The following is a 23851-nucleotide window of genomic DNA, read 5'->3' as shown; positions in this document are numbered from 1 at the left end:
TATTCATAATTTTTTATTCATTCTCACACTTGCCTTACTGGTGCCTGCACTCACCTGTATCCTCATAATAGCTTTAGTTTTCCCTGATTCTGTGCCTCCATTCTCACTCCATTCAACAACACTTTTTTCCTCAGTCTCCAAACACAAAATCCATCTGCAAACCATCAACCCTTTTATAAGTCCTTTCAATTTGTGTAATCCTCATTTTCTAAACTATTCTTGTGTTCTAAAATAATATTTTTATATCCATAAATTAAACATGCAAAAAAAGTAAAATTAAATTGATTAATGATTAATTTATAATGAGTTTTAAAGAGCTATACAGTTGCAATATGGTGGCATTCAAAGTCAAAAGTTTACAAACATTCTCCTTAATAAGTGGTTCATTTTATATTAACAACGAATGAAAGAGTATTCATTTTAATTAACAAAATCATTAAAATTCACATATTCATGCAATTCAACTGTAGACATCCATCCATTCATTCATGTGCAATTCAACTGCAAACAGTGAAATTAATAGCAGTTGATATCAAATGTAGAAATCCCTATTAGAGATCTTAAATGTCAAATTCTATTAAACTTTATTGAGCCAAAGAGGAATTATTATCATCATTTTGAATCTTTTTCTTTTTTGTTAATAAGAACACTCCATTTATGAAAACAAATGAAAAAATAATCTTTCATCAGCCAGGCTAATTGAACTTAAGTGATTTTTTTAAAAAAATATCTTTTTTAAAAATGTATTCATTTTTTTTTTAAAAATTCATTTTTAAAAAAAAATAAATTATTTTTTTTTTAAAATGAATACATAACTAAAAGTCTTCTAACTCCTCTCCAATTTCTCTCATCTCACCTTTATAAGCTCACTTATTTTTCTGCCATCTACCGTACTCACCTCTTGGTGGTTTAATATTTAAGCCATTCCTAAAAATGAAAAGAATATTTTTCTCTCAAAGTTACTGCACTGCTTTTACAATGATCCTTTTAAATATAATGGAGATAGCTGTTATTAATTATGAGAACAATATGTTAGACTGTTATACAGTAATGTGCCATTTATCTGACCTGCAAAACAATGATACTTCATTCAACAAATCACTGCACATCAAATGACTTCTGATACAGCATCATGTAATTGTACTTCATTTATCAGAACAGTAAACTGCATTCATCATATGGTCGGACAAATGGTAGATTACCATATTTGAAAAGATCATATCAACAACTTCCTTCTTCACTACCATGAAACCCATCTGATCTTTGTATTGTTCTTCAGTGGGGTGAAGACAGCTTAATTAACTCAATGCTAATAGTACAGAAATAAAGAGTGGAGTTATAGTAGAGTATAGTATCAGGAGTAGGAGTATAGTGGAGATATATAGAGTTGAACAGTTTGTGACATTAACTTCTTTGTCCCAAGCCAGTGTTTTGGACAAACCAGTTTACAGAAGGAGATCTGTTTATGCTTCCCACTTCTTGGAAGGTACTATGGTAAGGTTCAGAAAAGCAGAAGTTATTGCATTTGACAATGTTTAGGTCAGACATAGAGATCTAAAATGAATGGCATAAATGAAACAAATATGGCTGAGTGAAACAACAAAACAATGACATGCAATTGCAAAATATCATCATTTGGTTGTGCATGTGGTTTAAGGTTGATAAATTGGCTCTAAAGTTAGGACAGCATATCAATCTAGTTAATATTACCATTCTTAAGTCTAATAATTATAAAAGAACACTTTCACTTACCTTTCCCAAGTTTTTCTACCAACTTTTCACTTATCTGTTGAGATCCTCCAACAAGTTTTCTTTCCTTAACAGAATAGGAGTAAGAAAAACTATTACAGAAGTAATTTATAATTTACTATAATAAAGGAGAATTTAAATTTCTTATTGTATTCAAGAAAATAACATCAACTATAAAGCAAATATACACCAACAAGCAATTAAATGTAATGCAGCTAAAGTTTGTGGACTCTTTGGTCTGGTTATTTAATTTTTTTCAATGAGGCAAAAAGATTTTGGAATGGATCAAGAAAAATATAAACAAAATAGTAGCAAGGAACGTCAAATACAACCTGGCTGATGATAAGAGAAGAGGCAATATGATGGGAAGGACTTGTACTCGATTAATGTCAACAGATTTTTCAAAGAGAAGAGGAAGACAGAGGTAGAAAAACTAGAGGCTATCTTTGCATCAGCAATCAGAGAGATGTGAGGCAGGAAGGGGGTGGGGGAAATTGAGGAGTAAGATTGCCTGGTGGTTAGGTGGTTAGTTGAAATGGATGGGGAGTGGCTAACAGAGATGCCAGAGAGTAGTATGGGGGAGTGGAATCTAGGGGAATGAAGATGACTAGTAGAGCACCTCAGAGCTCTGTACTAGGGCCACTACTCTTTCATTTATATATTAATGATATAGGAAATGATTTAAGCAGGATATTCAGTTGTTTGCTGGTGATGCAAAACTGGAGAGGGCAGTTGATATAGATATCCTGCAAGATGATTTAAATAAACTGGCATTGTGAGTGAAAGATATGGGTGTTCAATTTAATGTTGCAAAATGTAAGGTTATGAACTTTAGGTTGAAAACCATATGGGGTAATGGTGGACAGAAAGATGAAGTTGAGGGCATATTGCAAAAGTTGGCAAAATAGCTTAAAATATTTGGATGTTGAAAAACATGCTAACAAGCAAAAATAGAGAGGCTATTATCCCTCTTTATAAAACTATGATTTGGCTTCATCTTGGCTACTGTGCACAGATTTGGTCACCTGGGTTTCTTGGAGAAGGAGATGGAGAGATTTTAAAGATGAGCAACCAAGCTGGTGACGGGTCTGTAAAATGCTCCCTATGATGACAGGTTTGAAGGTGTGTGTAGATACCAAAGTTTAGATGATAGGCAGAAAACAGAGAATATGATAAGAAAAAATGGTGCATTAAGATTGACATAAAAGAAATTTTCAATATCTGATAATAGAGAGAAGTTGTGTAATGGTGTAGTTAATAAGTGTGTATGGACTTAGAGTTCTTCCTTGAAGAGTAGAATGGTTTGCTAGTAGTAGTTGTGAATGGTCTGACAGTGAATGAGTTTAGGGAGAGTTATGATAGGTATTGTGTATAAAAGTTAGTGTGGGTCTTCAGCGATCGGTCATCTAACTCCAGGGAGATAGCCATATAACTGGAAATAACTTCACCATATTTTAGTCTTCTAAGTGAATCAGTTCAACTAACCTTGGTCTTCCTCTGAATCTTTTCCTCCCATCATAGCATCAAACACCTGCTTTGGTAATCTTTTCTCTCCCATTCTGTTTAAGTAGCCATACCACTTAAGATTAGCTCTGCTCATGTATTTATAAATGCTAACAATGTCAAGTTCCTTCCTACTATTTTCATTTTTTAATATGATTCTGCCATTGATGTCATCTGTTTATGCTCCTAATTTTTCTCGGAACTTTTACATCTGTGGTCTCTGATCAATGATTTTACTTCTACCCCAGTTCTCATCTGTAAGTTAAAATGGATTGAGCACTTCATATATATAGTTAATTTTGACTAATTTGTCTTTTATTCCATAAAAATTTATTCAGTTGATTCAAAAGCATACCAGCTTTTTTGATTCTGTTGTTTATGTCTACATTTAATTTGCCATCTTCACTAAAAATTGTACCTAAGTAGCTAAAATGTTTTACTTTTCTAAGTAGGTTCTCTATTGAATGCAGTTGAAGTTTTCAATTTTCTTGCCTATTTTCAGAGATTGATCTTTTTTTTTTTTTTTTTGCTGATTTTCATGCTTTTTTGTTATAACTGTCATTCAATTTGGTCATGGAACCCTGTAGACTTTTACTAGATTTACTTAAGAGTATAACATCATCTACATAAAGTAGTCTGCTCACATTTTAGCATTACAGTGAGTAATTCTAAAATGTGAGCTGGATAAGCAGAATGGACAGGTAACTCTCATTATATGCACATTTGTTTTTGCATATATGCAGTTTTATTTCAGTACATAAGCTGCTTCTATCAAGATTGTGAAAGCTTCAGTTCATGTGCCTTATTTCTTGCATCTTCCTTTTGTTATTTACAAATACAGGTAACTCTCATTATACACGCATTCATTATCCATGTTTTTGCATATATACGGTTTCATTTCAATACATCAACTACTTCCTATCAAGGTCGTGGGAGGAGCTTCAGAGCATGCACCACGTTTCCCAACTCTTTCTGCTGTTGCATTTTGTTATTTACAAAGATTTATCTGTAAATAGTATCAGTACTCTTTGAGTAAGATATCTGGCAAGAGAAAAATAACAGCAACTAAGAATGAAAAGAAGAATGTGAATAAAGACCAAGTGAAGGAAAGGCCTAGGAAATCCCATTCTTTAGAGGTGAAGGTGGAAGTTCTGAATCCATTTGATAGAGGTACACACAGCATTGACATTCAAAGAGCCAGGGGACTGAGTGATTCTACAGCAAGAACCATTTGTAATATTGCTGATACAATTCCAAGAGTGCTCAATCATCCACAAATCTTAATGTGACCAGAATAACAAAATCTCAATCTCATGTAACTGAGAAAATGAAAGGATGCTGGCTATGTGGATCGAGCATCAGAATCAGCAGAACATGCCATTTTTGCATTTATGTGTTTTTGCATAGAAGTGTCTCATACACTTCTTTTGTATAAGACAATCATACAAGAGAAGACGAAGAATTTGTATGAACATCTGATGAAAGATGAAAAGCAACCTACACCTTTTGTTGCAAGTTGTGGGTGGTTTGACCACTATAAGCGTCACTATGCATTCCACAATCTCAACATGACAGGGAAGGCTGCAGCTGTATACAGATCACATTGCCGCTGAAGAATTTCATGATCTATTCAAAGCAAAGATAGCAGAAGGAGGTTACACACCTAAGCAGGTGTTTAATTTAGATGTAACTGGCCTGTTTTGGAAATATATGCCCAGTCATACCTACATATCCATCGAGGAGAAGACAGGGACTGGATTTAAAGTCGCAAAAGACCACTGCACATTCTTTTTGGGATGCAATATTTTCGGTGACTACAAAATAAGACCTCTTGTGATGTATCACTCAGAAAACTCATGGATACTGAAGGGATAGATAAAGGCAAGATTGCCTGCTGTGTGAAGAGCAAATAAGACGGGCTGGATAACATCACAGACTTTCAATAAATATTTCTCAGAAGAGATGCATGAAGAATTGCAAGCCTATTGTGAAAATGAGAAAATTCTCTTCAAAATCCTTGTTATGCCGGATAATGTACCTGGTCACCCAGGAAACGTTGCTGATTTCAGTAGAAATATTCAGGTGTTGTTTCGCCCACCCAAAACAACATCACTCCTCCAACCCATGGATCAAAGATCAATGCAACTTGTAAAGCCTATTATCTGTGACAAACCTTCTCCAAGCTTATAAAGGATATTAAGCTTGTCACAATGCAATGCATGTGACACGCTTAATATCACAGAATTCCTCACTCCTCATTGTATGAACGGAGTGTGGAAGAAACTTTGGCCTGAGGTTGTAAACATTGTCAGAGATATTAAATCTCTGACAATGTAAGATGTTGCTTTGCATTGGTAACCAATGCAAAGAAAACTATTGCCAAGATGGCTCATCAGATTGGATTTGAGGAGATTGACAAAGAAAATGTGGAAAAGTTGCTTGAATCGCATCAGGAAGACCTGAGCAATGAAGATCTTTTGGCTATGGAAAAGAAAATTAGTAAGGATTCTGAGTCAAGTCCTGTGGAATTTGGACCTGTGAAAACTCTCATAACGAATGTCATATCTCAAGATTTTAAGTTGACAGACAGTGCCATGATTCTCTTCGAAAAACATGAATCTTACCATATAAGGAGTGGAGTTCTAAAGTGAAAAAGGAATGAAAACATCCTTAAATGCAATCAGGAATTAAAAACCGCATTCCATTGAGAGATACTTGAAAAAGCAGAATTCAACCAACTCCCACGAGCCTTCAACTTCAACATGCCAACTAAAGATACAATTAAGATATGGTTACAATGTATTAATCTTGAAAATAAACAACTATTTTAATAGTTTTTTTTTTATATGTAGAGAATATTTTATTCACTTCTTTTATGCTTTAATATGTATGCAAATGTATTAATACATAAATGTGCAATGCATTAACCTTGAAAATAAAGAACTATTTTAATAGTTTTTTTTTATACTTACTGAACATTTTATTTACTTCTCTATGCCTTAATATGTATATAAAATAGGTGCATTTTTCATTAAATTAATCTTCAAAGATTGTAATCTTGCTCATTTGGGTACTCAATCTCTATTATCCCATGTTATAAGCCTCCCATTTTATGTATTTTTGATATACGTGCCAATTCTCAAGAACGCAACACCTGCATATAACGGGAGTTACCTGTACTATGAAACTTCTGGATTCTTCATGGCATTTGAAAGGATTCCATATAGGAGACTATTATATAAACTCAAAGAGATGGTATGTAAAATTTGGATAGGAGAGTGGCTGAATGAAAGGTATCAGAGAGTGATGGTATATGGAAGCCAGGTTTAAAAAAACGAGTGTGATCAGTGGAATACCACAGAGTTTTGTGATTGGACCACTGCTGCTTAAGTTATAAATTGACAACACTGGAGATCCTCTGGAGGGGAATATCCAGTCATGTGCTAATGATGCAAAATTGGGTTCAAGTAATGAGAGGCACATTTGATATAGATTCCTTGCAGGCAGACTTGAACAGACTGATTTTATAGGTAAATGCTAATGTGTTAGTTTAATGTTGTTAAGTGAAAGGCAATGCATTTCGGACTAAAGACACTGCAGACTGAGTATTATATTAATGGGAATTTAATAAAAGTGGGGCAGTGAGCAAAGTTAGAGGCCACATTGCTAAGATAGTTAAGTCATCACAGCAACTAACTGCATATTGAAAACAAGACTCCAGCAAGAAAGAAGAAAGCAGTTATTCTTACACTTCACAAGGCTTTGATGAGTGTAGTAAACCATACTGTGCTCAGATGTGGTTTGCCTGGGTTCCACATAGATGAGGAAAGAGCTGAAAAGATTCAGCACTGTGTAACTAAAATGATGCCCAGCCTGTGATATTTTGCATATGACGACAGACTCAAAGAATACAGTCTTCAGAGTATTAGAAACAGAAGGAAAAAAGGAGATATGATAGAAACATCCAGGAAAAAGTTTGCAGCTCATGACAGCTGGAGAGTGGAAGAACTCAAAAGTCATCTCTGGAAGCTAAGTAAAGATGTGGTCAGGAAGCACATGAGGTTCAGATGCTTCTTGTGGCATGTATTCTGCCATCTGACAACAATAGTGTGTCTTCAATAAACATTGACGAAGTAAGATATAATAGGTACTTAAGCATTGCATAACCTACAAAGGGCCCTTCCTTAATGAGTCCCTAACTTCCTTAAGGTATTCATATAATAACAATAATAATGATAATAAGTTCTGATAATCTTATTTGGCTTTCCTTATATCATGCTGATCACCTTTCTTGCCTGAGCTTGCTGATCATGTTTATCCTTATATTCTCAGTGCTACAGTTTCTTTCTTTCTTTTTAATAGCAGCTCCTAAAATGTCTCTTCTCGTTTGCAGTTTCTAATGCCATAGTATTGCTTCAAGCAGCTCTCTAAGTTTTTATAATTTCCTAATATATAGTTCAACATATATTTCTGCATAACCAAACTTCACACATATCCACTTCCCAGGACAGTACTGCATGATTATTTTTCCCAGAGAGTCAAAGCACCTGTGGACAAATCCTCTGATGCTAGAACAGCACTCTCAAATCCCAGGTCTCCTCCATCACATGCTGTTTCAAATAATTTTCTCAGTACTTGCATAAATTATATTTCCTTCCTCTATGTGCCTTTCCCACTTTTAAATATATTCTTCCTTAGTTGAAGTTATAGCACAATAATTACTCATTCTGTTCTCCCTAAGCTAATTTGTAGAGATGCGATCCACATCTTTTGTACTCCTAGTCCTATCTACAGCAGTAACTTACTATATATTTTATCTCTGTGTCACACGAATATAACTTCAGACGCACGTTCTCCTACTACTTCCTGACAAATCTCCACTGTCCTTAGTTGCAATTCTTCTAATGGTATCACAATACCCACTCTCATACTGTTCCTCTAGAAAATATAATATCTCTAACATTCTGTGTCTGTAAATATATCCTCTTTCATTAGCAAGTCTCACAAATGCCCTAATACTTACAATTTTTGGCCAAATCAAACTTAGCTGTGAAAGATTCTTTCCCCCCCCCTCCCCTTATTCCTGATTTATTTTTAATATTTATCACACATGTGAGAGGTACAAAACCTCAAGCACACCCTGTGTGGGGAGTGAAGTAAGGAGTGAGAAAGAAGAAGAAATCTATTAATAAGAGCTTAGGGTGAAGTTATGAAACACGTTATGAGGAAGGCTGTTCCAGAAGAGAGAGAGAGAGAGAGAGAGAGGTAAATGGAATAAATGAAAAAGAGAAGAAGCTGTATGATGTGTTACAGTTGTATTGAAAAGTATTGCTGGGCAGTTGCTACTCTTGCTTTAACAGGCCTAACAGAAAACAGAGGAATGATGTTGGACAGTTCATTGGACTAGTGACCAAGGAAGTACCTGCAGAAGAGCCATAGAGCTGAAACAGAGCACCTGTGAGAAAGAGGTTGAAATAACTCTCTAAGGAAATGATCATCAATGAGCTCAACTGCTCTCCTCTGGACTGCTTCAAAAAATTTTAGAGGTCTTAGTGTACCATCCCAAATGAGTGAACAGTGCTCTAAGGATGGGCAGATTTAGGATGTGTATAGGGTTTGTAGCTTGGTGCGTGTAAAATTTCCTTATGCCAGGAGAGGCCATAGGTAAATATCAGTTCACAGAGAGACATCTGATCCTGTTTGGTGATTTGTGTATTACTGAGGATAAGGGAAGATAAACTGAGAATCTTTTGTGAAAGAAAAGGCAGGACTGCATTTTAGTGGCATTGAAGGTTATTCCTGTCCAATTAAATATGATCTTGAAACTTGGGATGTCTCTGAACTACATGGTTTTTTAAAAGATTAGGAGGAATGGAGTGTACTATCATCAGCAAAACCATGAATTGGATTAAAGGTGATTGAGAGTATGTGAAGGAGAAAATGTAAAGGTTCATTTATATAAAGGAGAAAGCAAGTGGGTGATAGAATAGACCTCTAAGGCTTTTGCATTGGCAGCTCAAACAAAGAGAAGGTACCATCCGTTGATGACATGCAGTGAAAATGACCAAAGAGAAAGCTTGGTATCTAATTATAGAGGATGGCAAGTAGACCAAAGGCAGTTTTCAAAGCAGGCCTTGATGTCAAACATAATCAAAAGCCCTAAAAATATCAAGGGTGACTGCTCATATTTCTTCATGTCATGTGTCCAGTAGTGGGTGATGTAGACTAAGAGATCAGTCATGTCTAAACTGGTGGCAGTCACTGATTAACTGGTGGGCCTCTAGGTAGTGAAGTTGACTTTACTACCTAGAGGTAGTAAAGTCAACTTCATTGTCAACAACAACTAATTTTTTCCATTACAGGTATCCCTTGATTAACACAATTAATTAATCCCTCGATGTTACCGCATATATATCAAAATCCCGTTAATCAAATATAATAATCAGTAGTAAAAATTACAATTCGTCCATGATCGATTACTGTATTAATAATTTGTTTTATATGGTACTTTTTTAGGAAAGATAAAAAATGAATGCAAAGTAAATGTTTAATAAATGCTTGTACCTACATTGGTTACTGCAATTTTTTATCAGAAAAAAGTTGTCAAGAGTTGTTTGAACAGTTTTAGTTTTTTTTTTATCAGCATAAATTCTACAATAACAAGCAAAATGACTCTCTAGACCTCAGCAAACAAGCATTCTTCAATTAACATCTGAATCTATATCCATTACTTGCTGCTTGGCGATTCTAAACTACGATATATTCCATCCAGTTCTTTGATTGTTATCTCCTTTGGAACCTCATCTTCACATTCCATTTGTTCATTGTTCCATAAGTGCATTGTTGTTCAATTTCAAGAAGATGATTGTCACTGAAAACTTTTGAATTTGAATCCAATAATTCTTTAACATCTTCTGCATCAACACCATCAAAACCAAGGTCTTCACCAATTGCAACGATTTCTTCAACCACGTTGTTCACAGGATTTTGAAAACCACCTAAGTCATTAGCGCATTCTGCAAAAGGTTTCTCCAAACAGCTCTCATGCAACTAGAAGACACTTGCTCCCATGAGTCATGAATTCTTGGAACATAATCGCATTTCTCCCGTTGTTGTTTCTACTGCCTTTGAGAATGTGTTAAGATAATAAGCTCTGAAAGTTGCAATGACACCCATGTCCATGGGTTGTAGCAATGATGTTGTGTTTGGTGGAAAAAATAAAACTTTCACATTCTCACACAGATCATTACAAGAATTTGGATAACCAGGTGTTATCTAAAAGCAAAAGAGCTTTGAAAGCTAAGTTATTTCTCTTGCAATAAGCTTCACCTGCCAGACAAAAATAAGACTTAAACTAAACTTTGAATAGGCTCTGGGTAACCCAAGCCTTCTGATTAGCCCACCAAATTACAGGTAAAGAATTCATGTTAAATCGTTTTAAAGCCCTTGGGTTTTGAATTTGATAGGCAAGCAATGGCTTCAATTTAAAATCTCCATTAGCATTTCCTAAGCATAACAGTTAAGCGATCTTTTGATACTTTATAGCTAGGCTGCGCTGCTTCTGTTTTTGGATATAAAAGTTCTAGATGGCATTTTTTCCAATGGAGGCCAGTTTCATCTACAGCAAAAATTTGGCAGTAATCATAATCATTTTCCTCAATAATTTTCTGCAGCTCAGCAGGAAATGTAGATGCAGCATCTTCATCGGCACTTGCAGCTCACCTTGTTATTTTCACATTAATAATAGGCTGTAAAATTTATGAAGAATGTAATTTGTAAATACAGCAGAACAAATACATCCATTCTTAATACTCAATAGGAGGAATGACGTAATCATGCTCACGACTTTCTTTCTCTCAGCTAGGAAACACTCCTCGAGATTTGCATGTTTTTGCGAAGTAAATTTAAAGGTGTGTCAATTAAAACTCTTGCTGCGTATATAAAGGGATTGTCGCAATTAATTTCACTGCATTAATCAGATCCTGGGGTACCTGTATTTTGGAGAAGACTGAGGTGATGGCAATTGGTCAGTAGTTTGATAGCAGGCTTTTATCTCCCATTTTTAGAATAGATGGGATATGTACTTGTTTCCATGCATTGGGGGCATGCGCCTGCTGAGTATGACAGAGGACAAGAGTAGGCTGGCAATTTGAGATTTAGCTGACCAAATTGTATTCTTATTGGCTTAAACCATATTACAAAATGATGATACATAGCAGAATTTATTCTTTTTATGCACTTTTCTTTTTTTTTTTTTTGATCACATGCACTTCAGTAAATGGCATCGAAAACTGTTCTTTAAATATGAAACATGCATTTCTATGTTGTATTTCTATGTTTAAGCCAATAAGAATACCAAATTGTATTCTTATTGTCTTAAACCATATTACAAAATGATGATACATAGCAGAATTTATTCTTTTTATGCACTTTTCTTTTTTTTTTTTGATCACATGCACTTTAGTAAGTGGCATTGAAAACTGTTCTTTATATATGAAACATGCATTTCTATGTTTCACCTTCTAAACATCCTACATCAAGTTTCATACACGATGCAATATTCCAACACTTGTTTCATTGTGACATTAACATTTGTATCAATGGTATTCAAAGCCCAATTTTTGATGATTTAAAGTGTTTATATATCAATATATTATTATTATTACATGACACCTCCAAGGAGTCCAAAGACACTCATTGAGGAAAGGCATCTACTCTACAACTCTCCTTCTCCACCCTTAATACACCAACTACAGAAAACTGACACTATGATCATCACCTAGCAAATTGCCACTATGATCATCACCTACACCAATGGCATCTAATGCCCACCATCACCACTAATATTATTTGTCTGTAAATTGCATGTATTCTCAAGGTCGATTTGCTAGTAAGCAGAATGAAAAACCCAAGTTTCCAGAAGAAAAAATCCTGCTGACAAAATTGAACATAATAATAATAATAAATTTAGTTTAATCCTTTATTCAAATGTGAGCAAACAAAGTTTGCACCTGAAGGTATCTTCAGGACTGGGGTAAGGTAGTACAACACCAGGCAACTTGTTGCAAAGGTGGAACAAGCTAACATCACTCCTATCTCAGTATCTCCCATAATGCAAAACACATCTCCTTGCAGATATGTATAATATTATGCATTAAGGGGAGGGCCAGAGGGCCACTACCCAGACTAGTTTTGACCTTATGAATAAGTGAAACGGGCTCTAAAAATAAGACAATCTCGAGAGATCGCCCAACTCCGTGTTGTTCCACTCAATGATAAGCTTATCCCGTCACTGAGATGAACTTCTCAGCATTGGCTCTATCCAGTGGCAGGCTCATCCCACCACCAAGCAGAGCCATAATCTCAGCGGTGGCCCCACTCAGAGACAGGCAAAAACCTGTTCCAAAGCAGAGCCTCTCAGAACCTAAGTCTCACCCAGACCGGTTTCGATCTTTATTGAGGTCTCTTCAGTCGGAGCCAGGCCCAGATGTGGAGATACCAGGCAGAAGTAATAGCAAGGTCATCTCTACCTATAGGGGTTGCCAAAAGGTGTGCCACCTTTTTATTAAATTACTCTGGATTTAGAGAAAGATGTTGAAAGTTTATTTTTCACTTGGTTAGACGATAATAAATTTAGTTTAATTCTTTATCCAAGTGTGAGCAAACAAAGTTTGCGCCTAAAAGTATCTTCAGAACTGGGGTAAGGTAGTACAACACTGGTCAACTCGTTGCAAAGGTGGGGCAAGAAAACCTCACTCCTATCCGAGTATCTCAGTATCTATCTACCAAAAGGTGGCACACCTTTTGGCAACTCCTATAGGTAGAGATGACCTTGCTATTGCTTCTGCCTGGTATCTCCATGTCTGGGCCTGGCTTCCACTGAAGAGACCTCAATAAAAGTTGAAACTAGTCTGGGTAGTGGCTCTCCCCTTAATACATAACATTATACATATCCGCAAGGAGATGCATTTTGCATTATGGGAGATACTGTGATAGGAGTGATGTTAGCTTGCTCCACCTTTGCAATGAGTTACCTAGTGTTGTACTACCTTACCCCAGTCCTGAAGATACTTTCAAGGGCAAACTTTGTTTGCTCACACTTGGATAAAGGATTAAACTAAATTTATTATAGTCTAACCAAGTGGAAAATTAATTTTTCATCATAATAATAATAAAATAATAATAAATAAATAAATAAATAACAAGGCACAGTGAAATAAACTTGCCTGTCCACCATTTTCAGTTGAAATGATTCTTCTCGCTCCTCCGCACTGTTTAATATACCATAAAAACCATAAAAGTGATGATTCATGGGGTTCAGAAGTAACATTTAGATTAATATATAATTTCATAATGGAATGTGCAGTCCTAAAAATAAAAATAAAAAAACTAAATAAATATTAAATTCCACAACCCTTGTTACTCTAATACACTGAATTTAAGTCTCCTTTGATAAATGTCATCCCTATCAATCTTCCTATCCTCCTTTGTGCATTCATACCAGATCCACCTTCGTGCATTCATACCACAGGTGGGCTAAGTTTTTTTTTTTCTATTTTTATTAATTAATTCCTGTCTTTTGTAATTAATTCTGCTCCTACCCCTCTGCAACAATTTTTTCTTTCTTTTTCTATCATTTTTCATTCAGTTATTATTATTATTACATATCATCTCCAAAGAGTCGAAGGACTCATCAAGGGAGGGCACTCTACAACATTTGTCAAAAAAACAGGCCTCCCTCATTTTTTTTTCCCTTCATGCCAATGCTACCCTTACTCTATCTCCATTTTCTGCACATGGCCAATCCACTTTCATCTGAATATGTTTTGCTGGCAATACATTTTTTGTTTTACCTGTATATATAACTCATTATTTGTAATATAATGTGCCCAAATATTAATGTTTTACAAAAATACTTTTTTTTTTCTTTTTATGTCTCCCACTCATAAAAGGTTATTTTCAGCCCACCAATTGTACATTCATACCACAGGTGGAGTAAGTTTTTGTTTCTATTTTTATTAATTATACATATTTTTTGTATTTTTATTTTTATTTTTTTACATAATGTGCAAAATCCTGCTTTAGAGACCAAACATAGAACTTTTTCAAGCCACTTCAGGCTTCTAATAAACAGGACAGTAGTCTCACATGAAGGATGAAATTCATCTCCCACTTAAAGACAACTGCAAACATCCATGAGCATGATGGGATGTGAACCCAGAGCATGTTATTTGGAGAGCAGTTATGTTAACTCCCTCAGCTAACCAGGCCAGTGAACTATTTAATTTGCTTCCTGTTTTCATGTTTCTGATCCATATAATAATAATGGCTTCACATTGATACTGAAAATCCTTTTTCTGGTTTTATTAAGATATCTGGATAATTTCCATATTATTATTATTATTATTCCCAACTTCCATATATTATTAAATTTTCTGAAAGCAGTATTTGCTTTTGTCATGAACTTGTAAGTTCTGTCTTCAGTAGCATTTGTTGTTCAATTTAAACTTTTCTTTTATTCATATTTATTTTAAGTCCAACTTTACAACTGTCTTATACTTTCAATGTTTCCAATTTTGCTTGTATAACCTTGATGTTAATAAGGCGATAAGATTTGATGACATATCACCATGCATCTTAGGGAATGTTCCATGGAATTGGCAGTAGCATTGGCATGAATGTTTAATAAGAATCTTACAAGAGCACAGGTACGAAGGGAGTGGAAGGAGGGTAAAATTGTTCCACTGTATAAAGCTAGTGATTAGAATGTAGCTTCAAATTATAGGCCAATCTATATATCTGGAGTTGGACGAAGTGTTGGAGAGATTGGTGAGAATTAGGATACAGAAATGGGTTGATAACAGCAGTATTCTCTGTGGTTATCAGCATAGGTTTTTTTAAAGGGAGATCATATTTTACTAACTTACCATATTTGCCGGCATATAAGATGCACTTTTTTTCTTTGAAAATAGGTATGAAAAACAAAGTGCATCTTATATGCCGATACTCAGTTTTTTATTACTTTCATTTCTGTAAATTTTCTCTGTTCTGAGTTGCACGATTTCTTTCTTGCTTCCTTCTGGTGTGTGAGAGCATTCCAGTTATGTAGAGTTCAGTGAATGCACATGCACTGTCATCGATGTTCACATCTGTGTTCCTGTTCGTTTAAACTTTCCAATTGTTGTCACGGTTGTTGTGAACGGTGATAAATTACTGCCGCTAAATTTTCTCTAAATATTTTGGCAAATTATGGCTGAAAAACGTCAGCATTGCTACAATATTGCATGCAAGCTATGTGTGATTGCATATGCTAAAGAACATGGAAACAGGGCTGCAGAGAGGCATTTTGGATAAACCTCAACTGAGAAAATGATAAGAACTTGGTGGAATCAGGAAGAGGATCTAAAAAAACAACTCACAGTAAACATAACCTATGACGTGGAACTGCAAAATGGACAGAACTTGAGGAAGAACTGAATACTTGGATTTTAGACCAAAGAAAAGTGGGACTTTCAGTGTCTACAAAAATAATTATTCATTGAGCAAAAGCGATAGTCACTAACAGATGGATCGTCAACTTTACTGGATCAACATCATGGTGTTCAAGATTCATGAACTTCATATATTATTTTTGAAATACTGTAAATTCATTAGAATATTCAGTGATAAAGTTTTTTTCCTAAAAATTGTGTACAAAAAAGGGGGTGCATCTTATAGGCCGGTGAGTCTTATACGCCGGCAAATATGGTACTTATGTACTATAACAAGGTGACAAATACCTTGGACAGGGGAGATGCATATACAATAGTGTGCTTAAACTTTGCAAAAGCTTTTTAAAGGCTGCCACATGACAAACTGTTAAATAAATTGAAACAGATAGGTTGGATAACAGACTTCTGAGTTGGATCAGGGACTGGCTATCAAGCAGGTAGCAGATAGAAGTATATGGGGGAGCAGTATCCCTAAAGAGATAGTTCACTAGTGGTGTACTGCATGGATCAGTTTTGAGACTATTGTTGTTCAATTTGTATGTTAATGATACTGGGGCAGGTTTAACTAGTGATATTCAGCTGTTTGCAGATGATGCAAAATTGAGTATGATAATGCAGAGTCAAGAGGATGTTATAGCCTTAAAGGAGGACTTGAATAAATTGCATGAATGGGTGGTGAGTGGAACTATCAGTTCAATGTTGCAAAATGTAAGGTTTTGAAATTTGGTAAGCAACAATGGGATGCAAAGTATACACTTGGTGGGGAAACTTTAAAGGAAGTAGAGGAGATGAGAGATCTAAGAGTGATGGTGTACAAGGAATTGAATTCAGGGGCCACAAAGCACAAGTTGTGAAGACATCACATTGGATAATGGCAATGATGCAGAGGACCCTGACATGCAGAAATAGAGAGGTTATGATGCCATTGTATAAGGCCTTAATCAGGCCTCATATGGATTACTGTGCGCAGATTTGGCCACTTGATTTTCATGGTGATGAGGATATGTTGGAAAGGGTCCAGAGAAGATTCAGAAAGGTGGTCAGTGGTCTTTGGAATGTAAAGTACAAGGACATATTGAGAGAATGTCAGTTACAAAGTCTCATGAATAGGAGGAAGGAGGGGGGGGGGATATGATTGAGACACACAAGCTAGTCAGGGGTTATTATCAGGTTGACACAGAAGAGATTTTTCATAGAACGGGAGAGGGAAGGTAGAACAAGAGGCCATCACTGGAAACCATATAAGGAATGCATGAGCAGAGGAGTGAGGAACAGGTTCTTCACATGGAGAGTTCGCGAGTGAAATGCACTGCTGATTGTGTTGTGAATGCAGGCACATTGAATCAGTTTACGGAACAGTTGGATGAGTCTCTGACTCTATGAAGGTCAGATGATGATAATAATAATAATATCAGTACATCTCATATCAGTGCATGGAGAGGTTTGGTGAATCTCAAGTGGGTGCACTAGATATCTCCAAAGCCTTTGACTGGGTCTGGCACAAAGGCCTACTAAGCAAACTACCATCATTCGGTCTGACCCAGGACAAAACTGTGTATTGGACTGGAGGTCAATTGCAGTAGGTCATTGATATATAGCAGGAAGAGGGTTAGTGAGAAAACAGAACTTTGTGGGACCCCAGCATTAATTGAGTGGTGAGAGGATAGGGAGCCGTCCACCATCACACACAGTGTGCGTCCAGATAGAAAGCTGGCTACACACTGTGTGTGATGGTGGATGGCTCTCTATCCTCTCACCACTCAATTAATGCTGGGGTCCCACAAAGTTCTGTTTTCTCACTAACCCTCTTCCTGCTATATATCAATGACCTACTGCAAATGACCTACAACCCAATACACAGTTTTGCAGATGACAGCACACTTCACTCCTCGCTTCCTCGCTTGCATTTGAAAAGCCTTACCCATCACAACTCACTTCAACCTACAGAACATCAACCACCACCACCCTCAACTCCGATCTCAAAGCCATCCTCCAATGGGGTTTGGATAACCTCATAAATTTCAATGCCAATAAAATCCAGTTCTGTGCTATTTCCCATAAAAAACAACCATTTTTCCCCAGTATCCTTTTTGACAATACCCAAATTTCCAGACAGTCTGAGATCGCGCTTCTTGGAATCACCCTCACATCAAACCTCTCCTGGCATATACATATCACAACCATTGCATCCTCAGTCTCAAAAAAAACTAGGATTTCTCTTTCACTCAAGACGTTACTTCACCCCTGAACAGCTACTAACATTATACAAATCACAAGTCTGCTCAGCTATTGAATACCGCTCCCAAAATGCTTGACTTAATACAGAGGAGAGCAATTAGACGTATTGATGATCCATCCCTTACCAAGTCTCTCCCCCACTTTCACACAGATGTACGGCCTCTGCAGTATGTATATTGTACAAATATTTCCATGGAAAATGCTCATCCGAAATAACATCAATAATTCCTCTGCTCAGTACAAAGCTCATTGGAACACTTGCAGCTTCTACACAACACCCATTCACAGTACACCTAGAAACAAACAGAACAAGTTTCTTTTCCTCTTCCTTCATCCCTGCAACTGTTGCACTGTGGAACAGTCTCCCACCTGCTGTGTTTCCCAAGGAATACAATTTAAAGTCATTCAAATCAAATGTAAACAAATTCCTCCTTTCCCAACCCATCTCAATGATATTAAAACTATGTCATCCACTGCTGAAAGTTTTTTTCACTTGGTTATAAATTAAAATTAAAGTTCTTAAGAAATTATATTTTCTTAATATAATTCTTGCTGAATTATATTAAGCAAAGGATTCAGATCTCTCCCATCACTGTTCCCAAAACAGACAACAGGGAATATGAAAAGCGTCAAGCTTCACCCTCTGCGCCATATATGTCCTGCGTCCTGCAGTACCCTTGGAGAAGGATTCATTCAATCCGATACCCTTGGAGGGTAATGGATGGCAATTACGCCATCTATGTCCTGCGCCATATATGTCCTGCGTCCTGCAGTACCCTTGGAGAAGGATTCATTCAATCCGATACCCTTGGAGGGTAATGGATGGCAATTACCATTACCATCCATTACCCTCCAAGGGTAATGGATGGTAATGGTAATTGCCATCCATTGTGGACAAGGGTCCACAGTGCAACAGTTGCACTGTTGCACTGAGACTGTTCCACAGTGCAACAGTGCAACTGTTGCACTGTGGAACAGTCTCCCACCTGCTGTGTTTCCCAAGGAATACAATTTAAAGTCATTCAAATCAAATGTAAACAAATTCCTCCTTTCCCAACCCATCTCAATGATATTAAAACTATGTCATCCACTGCTGAAAGTTTTTTTCACTTGGTTATAAATTAAAATTAAAGTTCTTAAGAAATTATATTTTCTTAATATAATTCTTGCTGAATTCTTTATCCAAGTGTGAACAAACATAGTTTGCATGTGGAGTATCTTCATGAATGGGCTACTTGTATATAGAGGTTAATGACTACTTATTAATTCCCTTAATATCCCATAATGCAAAGCATAAATCTTTTCGGGTGGTAATGGTATGCTTTATACGAAGGACCACTACCCAGACTGGTTTCTTCCTTTATTGGGTTCTCATCAGTGGGAGTCAGCCCCAGAAGAGATACTGAGGTTGAAGTAATGCAGAAATCATATATTTCCTATATACAAGTGGTGAAAAAAAAAGAAAATTATATTTTCTTAATATAATTCTTGCTGAATTCTTTATCCAAGTGTGAACAAACATAGTTTGCATGTGGAGTATCTTCATGAATGGGCTACTTGTATATAGAGGTTAATGACTACTTATTAATTCCCTTAATATCCCATAATGCAAAGCATAAATCTTTTCGGGTGGTAATGGTATGCTTTATACGAAGGACCACTACCCAGACTGGTTTCTTCCTTTATTGGGTTCTCATCAGTGGGAGTCAGCCCCAGAAGAGATACTGAGGTTGAAGTAATGCAGAAATCATATATTTCCTATATACAAGTGGTGAAAAGGTATAGCACCTTATTATTGCATTATATCCCAACCAAAAGGATATTCACTTTGCATTATGGAATACTAAGGAGAAGTCATTAGCCTCTATATATATAAAGTAACCTAGTTGTGAAGATACTCTATGTGCAAACTACTTTAGGTGGTGACATTGACTGACAGAACAACAGAGGTTGAAGAAATGGAGATGCATAAAATATTGCATAACCTCAGTATGAACATAGCCATGGGATTAGATGGCATATCAGCCCACATATTATGAGAATGTACAGGGAATTATCAGCTCATTTGACCAAGATGTTTAATTTAAGCCTCAGTAGTGGGAAGGTGCCAGTGGAATGGAAAGAGAGCAGAATAGTCCCATTGCAAAAATGAGGCTCCAAGACAGAAGTAGCAAATTATAGGCCAATCAGCATCTCAGGAGTGGTGGTTAAGGTAGTGGAAAAATTGGCAAAAGACAGAATTCAGGACTGGATGGATATTAATGTGATTCTCTACAAGGGATAACATGGTTTTGTGAAGGCTTTGTCTTGCCTTAGTAATTTGCTTACTTTTTTATAATCAAGTGACAATGGAGTTGGATAAGGAAAATGGCTACTCAGTGATATTGCTAGATTTTGTCAAAGCATTTGGTAAAATTTCATATAGCACTCTATTGCATAAATTGGAGTAAATGGGATGGAAAAAAATCTGGTGATATGGATTAGAGGGTGGCTGATGGACAGATATCAAAGAGTGGTTTATGGAGGAGTTGAGTCCAGGAGAAGGCAGGTAACTCATGGTGTGCTACAGGACTCAATACTTGATATTCTATTGTTTCATTTGTATATCAATGATATAAGGAAATGATCTGACAGAAAATATTCAGTTGTTTGCTGATGATGCTAAACTGGGAAGAGTAATTAAATGAAGGTGATGCCGAGATCCTTCAGGAAGACTTAAACAGACTGGCATTATGGGCAAAGATAAATGGCTACCAGTTTAATATGACCACGTGTAAGGTAATGGCTTTGGAAAGTGATCAGAAGCTGTATACTACACTGATGGAATTGAACTGCAAGAAACTGATAAGGCCAGGGACTTTGGTGTGATTCTGGATGGGGAGTTGAAGTTTAGAAGGCATATTGCAAAGGTAACCAAAACGGCACATCAGATTATGTGGTTGTTGAAGAGTACACTAACAAGCAGAGATAGAGAAGTTATTGTATACCCATAAGGCTTTAATAAGGCAACATCTGGACTACTGCGCACAGATCTGGACTCCCAGATTCCATGGCGATGAAGAAGTTGTGGAGAGGACATTGTAGTATAGATATTGTCAGCCTATTTGACTTTTACATTCATTTTGGCCACTTCATTTGAAGATGGAAAGATCTGAATAATATATATATTGATTACCATCCTTCCCAGACCATCCTTATGGTACAGATATGTTGATAATGTTTGCATGGTTTAGCATAGGTCCTGTACAGATCTACAAGAGTTTGTCAATAAGATCAACACTTTTAGCCATCCTATACAGGGTTAAACCTTTCTAAGACCCTATGTTAAAAGGTCTCAGAAAGGTAGAGCTAAACTACTTACATCCGGTGGCCTACAAGTGTACTTCCATCCTATCAACAAGATATCTGCTTTTCAGAGCTCAGCTAAAGATAAACTTCCACCTTTAGCCCACCCTAGAATGTATCAAATTCCTTGCCAGTGTGGATTATCATGTCGACTATTTAGACTAACATGCTAGTTTGAACTCATTATGAGATTTAATGGGATAAATATAGCACATATAAATAATTAAACATATTTCAATCACTCCTATATTTCATCAGTCACTGAGACATTGTCAGGGAAACAATATTAAAATTGCAAAAACACAGAAGATTTTGCACAAACACTAAGCAGAAAAATTAGACTGAAAGCCTAAAGTCCTATGAGGATGGGTGCCCTCTATGGATGCTGTTGGCTAGCCTTCACTGTATTGGGCGAGAGACCTAAGAATTAGAGTTTCCTAAATCTTGGGAAGTTGAATACAACCATATTTATTAAGATTATGTTGTTTTTTAATTCTGCTGCTGATTCTAAAAAAGTCTTTCAAATTTGTATTTCTTGTGGTGAAGCATAGTCGTTTTTTCTATTTAATTTTGTGCAGAGTATCCAAGGCATGGTCAGCAAGCCCTGACTGACCATACTTATGGCAAAAGATGTGTTTTTTATGTTCTTCTAGGCAGATGTTAGCAGATCTCCCAGTTGTACCATAATAAGATAAGTTTCAGGAACAAATAATTTTTTAAACACTTGGAACTGATAGAGGAGATAGAGGATCCTTGGGAGAGAAGATGATGGTAGCCAGCTTTAGATAAAGTTTGAATGATATGCAGAGATTATACTTTTTTTATAGTTCTGACTATTTTTTTCTGAGATGCTCTGGATATAAGGCACAATGATAGCATTACTATAGTCAACATGTTGAGAGTGATGCAAGAAGTTGGGAGGAACAATTAATTAATTAAATAAAAGTGCAATCTCTGCACTTATGGTAAGGTGGTGAAAAGGGATGATGGCAAACAAGCATGTGTGACTGGTGATAAAATAGTGAGAGTGAATGGTAGCAAAAAATGATGCAAGATTTGAAAACTGAGTTGGTGAAGATGAGGCAAGAGATGAGATGGAGGCAGAGTAAAATGAAGAGAAATGTAGATATGTATGGAAGAACGAAGAAGACACAAACAAATTATTTCAGTATGAAAGAGATAATGAAAGATCCACAGGTGGCACTGTATGAGAATTCAATTATTAGGCATGTGGTAAACAAGAAGATGAACAAGGTTTGTTTTCCAAGAGGTAAAATAAATAGAGTGATTAAGGTGTTAGATATGAGGAATAAGCAATCAAAAGAGTTGGTAGTGCTAGTAGAGACAAAGGACTTGACTGAGAAGAAAGAGAATGTAAGATTGTATATCAGGAAGTTGTTGAGATGGATAAAAGGTAATAGTGTGATAGGATAGGTAGTCAATATGTCACCCAAGTATCACAGTGATGAGATAAGGTGGAGAGAAAGGATTATGAATGATATGTTACTGGAAATGTGTGAAGAGAAATGAGTGCAGTTTGTTAATGTGCAGAATGAGTTTGAAGGATGAATTGAACTGTATAACAGTGATGGACTGCATTTGAATGGTTTGTATGTGAGTCATTTGGAGAGGCTGCTGCTGGAAGGGAAAGTAATGAGTGCAGAGAATGAATCTGAGCTAGTAAGAAGTGATGTGAAAAAGTAATGAAGGAGAGATTGATGTGATGCTTATGAATGAAAATATAGGTAGTATGAGTGTAGAGAATGAGAGAATAAGCATGCAAGACAAAAAGGGAAATGGGGAAACTCAGGATGAACATGGAAACAGCATCAGAAAGGCTGATGCTCAAAGAGGATGTGAATGTGAGTGTAGAAGAAGGGAATGGAATGGCCTGGGTTGCAGGGAAAACAGTTGAATTTGAAGAAGGCTTGGATGAGTAAGAAAAAAAAAAGAAATGGCTCGAGAAAGGTACGGAGAAGTTGCATCTAATAAGTTGTATCAGTGAACTTGTTATAGATCCAGGAATGAGCTGTTATGTTTGTATACAAATCCTAGACGTGTCGGATATAAGGGAAATGAAATTGTTGCATTGATTGAGTTCATTCACCCTGAAAATTGTTGGAATAAGGAAGACATGGTTAGATGAGGATGATTATTTAGGATGAGGATGACATACTATTTAGAGATTGAAGGGTATGATATATTTCATGAAGACAGAAAAGGTAAAAAGGGAGGGGGAGTGCTATTGATGATAGAGAAAGAGTTATGTCCATACAAGGTAGAGATGAAAGTGGGAAAGAGCAGCAGTGGTTTTTGAGGCAGTATGGTGTGAGATACAGGTGAATAGAATAAATAGAAAATGAGTTTCTCGAGTTTTTAAGGGACAACTACCTCAGACAGTATGTAACAGAGGACACGCAAGGATTGAGGCTCTTGCATTTGATCATGTAATCAGAGGATGTTATTATAAATGAAGTGTCAAATCTCCCTCCAATTAGTGAGATTGATCATGAAGTGACTGTGAA

The 23851-nt window shown here is 36.3% G+C and overlaps 1 protein-coding gene across 1 annotated transcript in view; it reads right to left on the bottom strand.

Annotated features, from left to right (window-relative positions):
- The window catches only part of LOC150093842 (amine oxidase [flavin-containing] A-like), a 166888-nt gene that overhangs the window by 30104 nt on the left and 112933 nt on the right, over positions 1-23851 (bottom strand). Inside the window, exons 6-7 of the mRNA XM_090412535.1 lie at positions 13479-13620; positions 1753-1816 (exon numbers count right to left, since the gene is read on the bottom strand). Of these exons, the coding sequence (XP_090268661.1) occupies positions 1753-1816; positions 13479-13620 (206 nt within the window). The remainder of the gene's footprint in view (positions 1-1752; positions 1817-13478; positions 13621-23851) is intronic.

This window comes from Typopeltis vanoorti, chromosome 23 (genome assembly GCF_054136105.1).
Source record: "Typopeltis vanoorti isolate ZY-2024b chromosome 23, IOZ_Tvanoo_1.0, whole genome shotgun sequence".
NCBI classification, from domain to species: domain Eukaryota; kingdom Metazoa; phylum Arthropoda; class Arachnida; order Uropygi; family Thelyphonidae; genus Typopeltis; species Typopeltis vanoorti.
The sequence above is the reverse complement of the archived record's forward strand: the minus strand, read 5'-3'. Positions and strand labels throughout refer to the sequence as shown.